The sequence below is a fragment of the Myodes glareolus genome, chromosome 3, assembly GCF_982192425.1.
Source record: "Myodes glareolus chromosome 3, mMyoGla1.1, whole genome shotgun sequence".
Lineage (NCBI taxonomy): Eukaryota > Metazoa > Chordata > Mammalia > Rodentia > Cricetidae > Myodes > Myodes glareolus.
The window spans coordinates 104,757,781-104,770,039 of record NC_142028.1 but is presented as its reverse complement, the minus strand read 5'-3'; the positions used below and the strand labels follow the sequence as shown (position 1 = coordinate 104,770,039).

General features: G+C 43.0%; 1 protein-coding gene across 5 annotated transcripts in view; it reads left to right on the top strand.

Moving 5' to 3' along the window:
* The window catches only part of Adamtsl1 (ADAMTS like 1), a 924,007-nt gene that overhangs the window by 842,183 nt on the left and 69,565 nt on the right, over positions 1 to 12,259 (top strand). For all 5 annotated transcript variants that reach the window (XM_087904876.1, XM_087904875.1, XM_087904874.1 and 2 more), the window contains one exon: positions 3,225 to 3,352. In XM_087904876.1, the coding sequence (XP_087761002.1) occupies positions 3,225 to 3,352 (128 nt within the window). The remainder of the gene's footprint in view (positions 1 to 3,224; positions 3,353 to 12,259) is intronic.

The window sequence follows — 12,259 nt, the reverse complement described above, 5'->3', positions numbered from 1 at the left end:
GCCTTAACAGATGGTTAGGGAGGATAAAATTTATACATGGACCAATGTGCCTAAAATCCATGCATGAACAGCTTTCTAATTCCAACTAGAAAACAAGATTAAACAGTGGATCCTGAAGATATTACAGAGTTGAAAGAGAGAAAGTATTTAATCAAACGAGAAAGCCTGTTCCAAATCCTGTCTCTACCTGCAAATAGCTGTGTACCCTTGCCCTGAAGGTTTCTAATGTAAATAATTTATACAGTGACCACTACAGGGCTGTGTGACTTGTTTTCTTAAGATGACATTCAAAGCCTTTATGAAGAGAAATGGTATACTTATTTTTCTTGTATTCCATTTATGGGATAAAAACATAAACAAATGTTCAGTCTTATGATCACTGTTTCTTCCTTCCCCTCTTCATTCTTTTCCTAGTTTAGAGGTGACTTGGTGCCAAGTATAATGGATCTCCGCCTGTCTTTTCACCACTTCTGTCTATAGCAGGATTCTTTTCCAACTTCAGATTTAGGCGTATGCTTTGGATTAGGTGTTATGGCTTATTCAGCTGTGTCAGTCCGCAGAGCAGTTGATGTAGTTATGAAAGGTAAACTTCACCTAAAAAAGATGGAGGGTCAAGCTCAGAAGTTCAGTACGGGTGAGGTCTGTGCCTTTGTATAAGATCAGACAAGTATAATAGTCCTATGGGAAAGGAACCTGAGTATGGAGATCCAAGAAACTCAGAGAGATTGGTCAATGTCATATGACCCAATATAATGTGACCATTCTACTTCCTCACACCCAACACACACGCATGCATGCACGCACGCACACCATCACAAGAATCAAACATTACTAACTAGAGGTAAGCAGAAACACCAAAGAGTGGTTTAGAAGTTCTGTGCATTGTTCATTAGAATAGCAGTTTCTCTGCAAAGTAGGAAAAATGCTGCATCTACATTTTAGTAGTTGATAGACTGCATTGTCGAAAGTCAAAAGGTTTGCCAATGACCAGTACTTAGATCCTAGAAGCCCCAGAGTAAAGTTCAAAAGGACAATCTTCTAGCCTCCTGCTCCAAACACTGAGGAATCCTGTCTGTAAGGAAAGGCAAAATGCTGCTGCTTATAGGGAGGCAACCAGGCTAATGGATTTGGGGACTTAGTGACCTTTAACCCCTGCCTTCTCAGTGTGGTGAAACTGAATATGATCTGCTACATTCTATTTAAATTGGAGCCGTCTGCTTTTGCTATTCTTATAAAGCAATTTGTGGAAGTGTGCATATTCCTGGGACATCATAAGATTTTAAATCATGGTCAATTTTACTATTTTTTCCCATTTTTAAATCTAAAACAGCTTGCACACCTGAAGAGACTTAGCAACGTTGTTGCATTCCGCTGCGTCCGAGGCGATTCCTTTAGGACACCGTGATGCTGTTATCAGGGATAACTTGCATATAACCATCTTTCTCTTATTAGCTTCTTTGAAGTAAACTGACATGCAACTATCTGACTTAGAGAAAAAATACCCAGAGATTAACAAATGTGTGAGCGAATGCATGGACGAGTTGCCTCATAGCCGCCTGCTGCTCCCCAGGCAGCCCCCATGCAGTTCAGCTCTAGCATGCTTGTCCCCAGTGATATTAGCGATGGTCCAGAATAGGGCTAAATTAAGTGGAAATCACTGCAAAACTTCCCTCTGCCTAATATGTTCTACTTTCTTCTCCATTGCGTGTTAAACAGAACTGCCCTACGTAGCTAGATTGGGGGATGCAGTCTTACTCCTGCCTTCCTTCTGACGGAGGTAAAAATAACAACACAATAGGCCCACAGCTAGCAGAGGAGCTGAGGAGAATCCTTCATTACAGGACTGGTCATCCACCTTAGCAATACAGAGAGATGACCAGAGGTGGTGCTGAGCGGCAGAGCCATTGGGTCTAGAGGGACCCTGCCACAGACATAGTTAAGAAAATCAAGTGAATATCCAGTTGGAGAATGTTGCAGGGCAAGATACCTGATTTCTGGCATTCAGTTAGCTACCAGGCTTTAAGAGTCCTCCTCCTCTTTGAATAAGTGACACCGCCCCCCCCCCCCCCCCGCCATGCCTGCTTGGTTCCTAGGGATGGATGTAAAAACTAGTAGTTAGTTCTTTAGGTATTTTGAAACTAGGAATGTGGAAAGGACAAATGAGGTGGAAAGAACTGGTCCAAAGATGTCACAAATACCTCTCTGTGGCATGAATGATCTGTCCCCCTGAGACCCTGCCTGCTCCAGGCCCTAGATATGTTAGTTCCTACCCTGTCTCTCTACCTCTTCAAGACTCCAACATCTTCTTACACTTCCTCGGTCTTGCCAGCCTCCCTGAGTCATGGAACCGTCAGTTTCAAGGCCCCATCATTAAGCTTTCCTGGCAGAGCGTGGAGTTCTTAGAAATGGTACAAATCTAGGACGTAATCGTCATTAGATAGACTAGAATTCGGTTCTGAAGTTCATTATAGGTGCCCACAATTTCACTCTTGTAATTCTCTTTAGGTAGACAGAGATACCTAAAATACCATGTGGCTGTCCTAGACTTGTCTGTCCATGACCTAGAAGAACAAGTGTTGCTTCACTATACTGGGCATCTTCTCTGTAGAAGGTCCTCTGTAATACTGTGTCAGATAGAGGCAATATGACCTGTGGACTGTATCCGTGTATACAGGTTGATGAAAACAATAGGTGTTTATATTACTGCCTAGAATTGGAAGACATATCATTTCCTTTAAATTACAATCATCTTGTCAATAACTGCTCCATAGCTGCTTCTCTTCTACCATCATGCCTTAGCAGGTGCCTCTTATTATATCCCATAACCCTGTGTTCTTCCTACCATCCAATCAGGAACTGCTCCTCCTATGTAGCTTGTCAGTTTCCTTAGTAAGTCTTTCCCCAAATCTTTGTGAGCATCTTTTTAACATCCTCTCTCATGGTGTATGTATTTGGTACACAAGTGTTGTCTGTTCCAACCAATAGCATTAGATAAGGTAGTCAGTACGCTTTAAAAAAAGATCAAAACCCCCATTTAAGATTGCCAACATGCCAATCAAATCAACAAGAGATCCTGGGTTTCCTGGATATCCTATCTTGTCTTTCTGAGTTGTTAGAACAAAGGTCTCAATACACCCCTACATACCTTCCCTATAATGAATACCAAAAAAAAAAAAAAAAGCAGCTGACTTGACCAGGTCTACATTTCTTTTCTGTTGCTCCAGGATTCTTCTACAGCCAGATGATTCCTTACAGATCTTGGCACCAGTGGAAGCTGATGTGGGCTTCTATACTTGCAATGCCACAAATGCCTTGGGATATGACTCTGTCTCCATTGCTGTCACATTAGCAGGTAACCTGAAAACCCCTCTCCAGTTTCACTCTGAAATTTTTATGACTAAATGCCTACAATATGTCACAAATGCCTAGGATGCATAGATAAATGTGACTTTGATCCCACCCACAGGGGGTTCGTAATCTATAATCATAATAGAAATGAAGTTTAGCATGAGGAAGAATATTGCAACTGAAAGCAGAGACATTTTATGCATATGAGGAGGTCTTGGAACTTGGGTGAATAGGGTTTTTTGTAAATGGAAACAGAACAGAGAGAATGAGCAAAGGTTATGCCTGCAAGCGCACAGCAATGGGGAACACCCGTAAAGTGTGAGCTACGATTATTAGGTGACCTTTGGAAATCCTGTCTTTTCTCCTTGTCCTACCTCTTGCCAAAAATCAAAAGAGAGACTTTAAGACTGTGGGCAACTAGAATTCTGTAGTCATAGCTTAGAGCAGAATGTTCCCCAACTTCTCTCTCGGTCTGCTTTATTCAAACTGGAGTTTTGTTCAGATGTATTCCTACCAATGGTTTTCCCATATCCACACAGGTTAGACAAAACTTTCCACATGTGACTAAAATCACCAACCTTCAGACTACAATGCCTTCCAAGGCTGTGGTGTTGAAGCGATGTACATTTACAAAACTTTACAACCTGGGACAAATCCTTGCCTTTGGAACCATGAGAGACCTTAGATCCTGACTGGACCAAAACCTTGTTTCTTAGAGGCCAGGCAACCTGAAGTCACACCTCTGCCTAGCTGATGGGAGGAACAAGGGGCTGAGGTCCTCTAAAGCACAGCAATTCATTACCTGCGTTGGCCTGCTGCTCCTACCAAGACAGGATCCTTTTCCTTAGACCTGAGCTAACCGTCTTTGCAGCAATGTGCCGCGTGTGTTTGTATTTATTCTTTTCGATTGCTGCTCCCATCAGATGATTCAGTGGATGCTAGGAAAGCCGGCATCACCCACACTGACCTCATCCGTCTATGTGGGGATTATGTTGTCACGCTGTACTCGAGTCACACGTGCTACTCCCTTTCAGATCTGGTCTGCCAGAGCCGTTCTGCCCCCTTGACCTAAGAGACGGAATCCGGGAAAGGACCTATAGCAGCTTTGCGGGGAAGATGAAAGCTGATAATGAAGAAGGCAGGCTAGGGTGCCCTGAGATGAGAGAGGGAGAGAAGGGGAGAAGGAGAGGGAGAGGGAGAGGGAGAGGGAGAGAGAGAGATTTAAACATTTTCTTTTCCCTAATGCATTCCAGTTCCAATCTTCATTATTCTCTCTATACAGAGCCCAGATGCTCAGCAACAGTCTTTTAAAATCTCTTCTGCTGTCTGCCCTCCAACCCACACTTTCATGGGCACTGCTAACATGCTTCCAACTGCTGGTCAATGGTGGTTTAACTCTCTTGTTTATATTGAGTTAGATACAGTTCAGCTTTGCCAGGAACCGAATACTCTTGTTCTTCCGAATTTAATACAATGAATGGAAACTTGTCCGGGCTTAAACAAGGCTGTTGTAACATCGGGATCCTCCTTAGCTCTTTGAAGGCGAGCTTTTGGAAGCTGCCAAAAGTTTCAAAGCCAGAGAAGAGAGACAGAGGGGCTAGTGAGACACCAGGGGAAGAAGGGGCTGAGTGATGAAGTATGACCACAGACACTAAGGTCCACCTTCCACTGCTGGGTTTGTCCAGGTCGGCTGATAAACCAACCCTTCAAGCAACCCCTTTAGAAGCAAAGTTGAAAATGGGGGTATTGCCTTCACATTGTGTGTGCACTTTTATCTGGGGTTGTCATCCACACCTCAGTCAATGTTGTGAAACATTCAGTAAAAAAAACTCAAGTTTGGGGTTGCTAGGTGCTTACAAATTAGGGAAGGCAGCAGATGTGCCTGTCTCAAATGGAGAAATTGGTAGGATCCCGCTGAAGCCCAGCAAAGTAGCTCACACCTGTAACCCCACCACTGAGAGGCCAAGGCAGGAAGATCTGAGTCCTCAGCCAGCCCACACTATTTAGCAAGCTCCAGGTCAGCAGAGGTTCTACAGAGAAACACCATCTCAAATCAAAACAAAGACACTGCTCCGCAATGCGTATTATATGAACTGAAAATAACCCTGAGTTTGGAGGCGGAAATGAGTGTGGAGCACTTCTAAATTGGATTATCAGTCATACTGCTTATTACCTGAATGATCTTGAAACAAGTCTTGGGTATCATTGAAAGTAATACTGTCCACAGGGTGGTGTGAGATTAAGATTGTAGATGTGAAAATCCCTCTTAAACTGAGGGATTCTGGGAGTAGGGGGTTGGTCTTCCCCAGAGACAAGCACACCACTTGCTTATCGAACACCAAAAGCGCAGCCCTGAACACATACATACAAGTAACATTGTATGGACTTATGAGGTTATTTAGGAATATGTGTGTATACATAGACATATACCATGCAGTAACAATAAAAGAAGAGGCCATGAATTTGAAGGAGAGTGGGGAGGAACATATGGGAGCCCTTGGAGAGACAAAAGGGAAGGGAGATATGCTGTAACTATCTTATCTGTGTATGTTTGTATGTGTATGTTTGTTTGTATGTGTGTATGTATGTATGTGTGTGTGTGTATGTATGTGTATGAATGAAGGAAGAGCTTAGACTGGTGTTGGCAATACGATTCATACAATAAATGTTAGCTTTCTTTCTCTAGCTCTTCTAAAGTGAAAGCCGCCCTAAGGTTGAAAAGCATCAGCCAGCTTTGTTTCCATGCTGTTTTTAGCCTGAGTCTTCAACACTGATGTCTTTCAGGTGTGGGCTTAGCTCACAGTCAGATTCTTGTAAAACCCCAGGTGCTGCTGTATATATGGAGAAATTGCGGTGCTTTCCTGGACTTCAGTGTAAGTGTAGGTCAAAGAGAGAGAAAACTGAGGCTCAAGATAAATAGGTGGCCTGATACTTTCCTAAGCACAGACTTTGGTCCAGTGGGTGCCCCCTGTGTCGATCCGGGGAGCCTCAGAGCGCAGGTCTGAGTCACACTTGGCACTGCTTGAAATCCCACGCAGTTTCTTAGCTTGCTGACTTCATGAGATCACCAGTACCTCCCAGAAATATCCTGTGATGATTAGATCAACACATTCACGTGAAATGCTTAGACCCATCGTGCCCAGTGCATCTCAGGCGCTGGCTGCTTGTCAGACAGATTACCGTTTGTAGTGTCAAACCAACGCCAACTGATCTTCAGAGTGGGAAGAAGCCCTGAGAGACTACCACGCTCACCAGGTTTGTAGGCCGTTTCCGAAGACCATTTCTCTCAGACTCTCTGGGGCAGTCAGGGAAGCTGGATTCGCCAACCGTATAGTTCTTAAGCACCTGGGCTGAGACGAGGGCGCAGGATAAGAACACCAGGAGGGCACAAATCACTCTCGTTTTTAAAACCTCCTAGTTAATGCACAGGTAGAGCAGAGCTAAGTAGAGGGGAGTTTTTGGTGTGTGCTCATATCATCGCAAGAGACTGGAACACCATCTTAGCCAGTCGGATTCCACACTGAGCCACGTTGCTCAGAAGCCTTCCGAACCAGAATGGCGCCAGCAGCAGTTTGAAGAAAAGCAGTAGTTTCCTGGTAAATTGCTTCCGTCTGGCTCAGCGAGCTCCACTTATCATTGCAGTTGAGAGCCTCTCCAGGTGGAGATCACAGCTGAAGTCATACTCAGAAGGGAAGTGTTCTGGTTGTCGTTGATTTTCTAAGATCACAAAAAAAAGATACTGTAAGGCTGGCTTGACGTCAGCAGTGGAAAATGAGGAGAAGATGCGGGCTAGGGGATGGGGGTATCTGTCATGGAAAGAGAGAGCTCAGATGAGCTCACCTCAAGCTGCACAGGGAGACAGAAAACGCTTCTCCTCTCCTGGCGTGTTTTCCTGGTCTTTTTGTGAGTTGAGCAGCTGACACATATTGTGTCGAATAAAGAGATCAGAGAGCCCCTGCTGGGAGGATAAAACTCAAAGGTGGTTGTTCTGAAATTCTTGTTCTGCCCCTCCTCGTCGTGGTTTAGTAGCCGCAATAAAAAAGAAAAGGAATCGTGTAAGCTTCTCATAATGTTAAGTCATTTCAAATCGGCAACCCTCAAATTTCTCAACCCGCCGTGGTTAACTAGCGTTTTCTTCATCAAGTTAGACTCAAAGAGGGCTTGCCACCAGCAGCGGAGGCTGATAAAAGAAGCTTTTCAACAGTGCCCAGATTGAAAGGAAAGCTAGATGGGTCTGAGTGCATCCCGGTGGTACTCGGAGTCAACGGGCCCTAGTAGAGACGAGAATCCTAAGCGACCAAGGCCTTAAGTTCTCAAGTGCCGAAGCCCAGAAAGCCCACCAGAGACCTGAGCTTCTGTAGAACGTGAAGAACCAATCTACTTGGCTCTCAAGTAGACTTGAGGAAACAAATAAGGTACAGGCAAGGGTTGCAAGCACACTTGTCCCAGTTCCTCATCTGCTTAGTGAGCTGCAAGAAGGGTGGGCAGATGGGGGATAGCATTTCTTCACCATGGTTTCTAGGAGAGTCCGCAGCCACCTATAGCCACACCCTGTTGTAGGAGGCCGCTTGTTTGTTCCCGGCTGCTCAGCCCCAAAATAATCACACAGAAACTATATTAATTAAATCATTGCTTGGCCAATCACTTAAGCATCTCACTAGCTATTTCTTATATCTTTGGTTAACCCATTTCTATTATTTTATATTTTACCATGAGGCTCATGGCCTACTGGCAAAGTTCCAGCTGTCAGCTTGAGTGTTTCCCCTCGGGCAGCTCCATGGCATCTCACTGACTCTAACTTCTTCCTCCCAGAATTCAGTTTCGTTTTCCCCACCTAGCTGTTTTCTCCTGCTATAGGCTCAAAGCAGTTTCTATTCATTAACCAATAGAAGCAACACATATACAGAAGGATCTTCCACATCAGTATGCACTATGTGTTCTTTGTCTAGAACTCTGTATGGAACATGCACAAGAAATGGCAGAAACCTTAACTGTCTGTTCTCCTTAGGGGTCAAGTTCAGTTGATTGATTAGAAGAGATAATAGCCAGAACATGAGGAGTATGACGTCCTGGCATGGGTAAAAAGAAATATCTAAGATGAATGGTAATGGAATCAAGGCAGCTTGGAGTTGTTTGGAATCCTGTTCTCTGATGCTCATGACCCTGCAGCATTTATACTAAAGCACACCAAAGAAACAGAATTTCAAGGGTTAAAAAAAAACCCTTCATTTCTTCTCATACTTGCTCAGGATAAGTAGTAGCCACAGTGTGACCCTGAATGACCACAAAGTTTTTCAGTTTTCTGAAATATTTATATATCACAGAATCCATCCACTACAAGTGCACAGTTCAGCCATTTGTTCAGCAAATCTATCTTTGTGTAACTATCCCCACAAAGGAGGGTTTCTTTCTGTTTTAACAGTTTCACTGAGGTGTGGTTCACATACCAGGCCGCTCCACTAACGCACACAAGTCCATGGCACTTGGTATGTTCAGAGTTGTGCATCTGTCTTCATGTTTAACTTTTGAACACATTTTTTATTCCTCCCCAACTCAACTCCACACCCTTTGGCCGTCACTCCCCAGTCTCCCAGGCAAACTCCAATGCATTTTTCTTCTACAAACCTGTCTATCCAGAACAGCTTACATAAATGTAGTCATACAGTACTTTTGTCCTTGGCCAATGATCTCTGCCTTTGGACATAATAATAATGGTGCCTTTAATACCATCCCCTTGTAGCATATGTGATGTCATCCTTTTACAGCTAAATGATCCCTATAAGAGCTACTATTCCTCGGGGTAGGATAAGAGTTCGCTGTGTGAATAGGTTACCTTTCATTCGTCTCTTCCTCAGGTTGTAGAAACTTGTGTGGTTTCCACTTTGGGATATCATGAATAACGATGCTATAAAGATTCACGTGCCAGTCCACACGTGACTTTAAGTTCCATCTCTTTGTTAATACATTTACAATGTTCCATTGTGTGGAGCGTTTATGTTTACCTTTTGACAGAACTGCCAACTTTGCTCCAAACACTGGTATTACTTTACATCTCCATCAGCAGTTTCTCCACACTCTCACTCCTTGCTATTGTCTGCCATTTTTAGTACAACATGACTGATAGTGGAGTATCTTTTCTTTTTTTAATTAATGTGAAAGACAGTTGTGACAACTTCACACGTATTCCTACCTTCTCATCCTCACCCAGCCAAACATCTTTTTGTTGTTATTGTTCATCTCTGTGCCTTCTTGGTTGCAGGGATAGTTCTGGAGATGTTCATTGTATATATGGTGTGCACACTCATCCCTACTACTGTGAGTTCTGTGTATTTCAGGACCAGAAACAACACAGATATTATCATAGTTCTTACAGTCCTATGTGGAAAGACAGAAACTTGCTGAAATCTAGATGGAGACACGCTCCCTTCTTCCCTGAAAGCTCTGGGGAAAATCCTTTCTTTCTCATTCAAATGGATGGAAGAATTTTGTTCCATGTGACAGACAACTGTGGAACCAATTTTTTAATTATAAACTAAATGTCAGCCAGGTGGTGGTGTTGCACACACACCTTTAATCCCAGCACTCAGGAGGCAGAGGCAGACAAATCTCTAAGTTCCAGGCCAGCCTAGTCTACAAAGCAAGTTCTAGGACAGCCTAGTCTATAAAGCAAGTTCCAGGACAGCCGGGGCTACACAGAGAAACCCTCTCTCGAACACAAAAATAAAACAAAACAAAATGTCATTTTTGGGTTCTTGGGGTCACTGTGTTCTTTGGCTCTCAAACCCTTCAAGGCCAACAATGGTGTATTAGCCTTCAAATATGTCACCTACACATTCTTCTGTCCCTTTTTCTGGTTCTGAGAGTTCCCGTGTTTAAACTGGGACCCACCCACATAACCCAGGATCATCTCTCTGTTTTAAGTTCAGCAGGTTAGCAACCTTAATTTCCTTCTGGCACATCATGGTTTCCAATGATTAAGACCTCTTTGCAAAGTCATTATTTTGCCTGCTGTACAGTGTCTGAGGACACAGCAAGTTTCCATCAGACAGCTGCCAAAGAACAAAGTGCAAGTCAATGTTGCTAGACCTGATTTTTCCAAAGAAGTCAATCCAAAAATATTTTTAAACATCACACTTTTTAAAATATTTCTATTTTTAGTTAAACCAATTCAAATTTTTAAAATTCCTCCTGAACTAACTAAGTTTGTGCTCTGATCTAGCTTCTGGTTAAGTGGTCCATTTTCCATACTCCTGCTCATACATGTGTCTTATTTCCCAAAGACAGTGTTTTATAAAATCAAATCTAATTTATTAGCGAAATAACAGCAGTACAAGTCATGTGGTAGTTTGAATAGAAGAGAAAGATTTGCTTTTTAATATCACTAAAGAAGGGAGGTTGCTATAATAATGGGACACTTTCAGGGATGCACTTGCCTTGTTACCAAATTTAGAAGCAGATTCAGAACTATAAGCCCATGACTTAATTGTAAACAGAGGATCTTTAAATAGATGTACTCTTGGCTCTTTTAGACCTGAGAGTTCTGTGACTCTCTTACATGAGACCAAAGGACAGCCAATCCCACCCACGATTGCCATCTCTGCGGTTCCTTCCTCACTTGCAGATCTCACAAGGAAGTCAACTCAGCTTTTCCATTGTGGAAGAGAAGGAAGGAGTACGCAGTCTCTGCCGTAAAGTCTTAGAAAATAACAAATGAAATGAAACAGTCTCTAGAGCATGTTAAACCTGGCCTCAACTAGAGCTCAAGTTCAAGGAAAGGAAGGAGAAGTTGAAGGAGATCTTCACAGACAGCAGAACAGGAGAGGGTTCATTCTAGAACTACAAAATGTGGAAGGTTTTTAGAAGGGAAATCAGACTGAGGGAAAAAAAGCACTCATATTATCTGTGACAGGACAGTTCATATTAAATTACCAGGAGGTAAGATCTAACAAGAAGTAGAAAGTAGACACTGATAGACAGTGTCCACTACAGCGAATACAGCAGAGGATGCTGTTGATATTCACAAAAGTCCCAGCTGATCTTCATCCTTTTAACCTGAGCCAAGAGCCTTAAATACTGTAACTGAAAATTTCCATTTTAAGGTTTTCTTTTTTCAGGTGTAACTCCAGTGACACTTCTAATAGACTTGTGACAATTGCAGGGTAGGCAGAGTCTGGCATTTCTTGAGACAATGCTTTGATACAGTCACTATGAGGCATTGTCTGTTGATTAAATTTGGATTGAATATAAATTGCTTAATTTTAGATGAGATTTACAGTATTTCATTGCTTTAGACTTCAATTTTATTGCAGGCTCATGCTTCAGTCAGTACGTACTGGTGTCTTCACCTTTCTTGTACTGGTATTTAGATCTGCCATGGACCTTGTATCTTCTGGAGCAGTCTCGTGGAGAAGAGGGTCTGCTCAGCCTAGGTGGTTTCAGATCTGGAGCTTGGGACTTTTGAGGTATCTCTAACAAGACCTCCTGCAGAAAACTTCTAAGCTCTTTCTATTTTCTCAGAACTGGCTGAAGTTCAGGGACAATCCATAATATTTAAATATTTGGTTTTCTAATATATCGGAACTCTTATAAGTCTTCAAAATTGAAGCAGAATTTTCAATAACAGATTTGTCCCCTTTCTTCTTATAATACTGCTGCTGTTGCTGCTGTTACTGCTACTTCCTCTTCCAACACCTCCTCCTCCTCCACCACCACCATCACCACCACCATCACCAACACCACCCCCACCACCACCATCACTGCCATCTCCTTTGCCTTCTCCTCCTCTTTATCCTTTGTCCTGTTAACTCTTCCCCCACCCCCCATATGTTTTATTGTACCAGATGTTCCCAGTACTGTTCCTCACAGGGCACCTCATTGTATGGTAGCAGAGACACCGCTGACGCTAGGTACC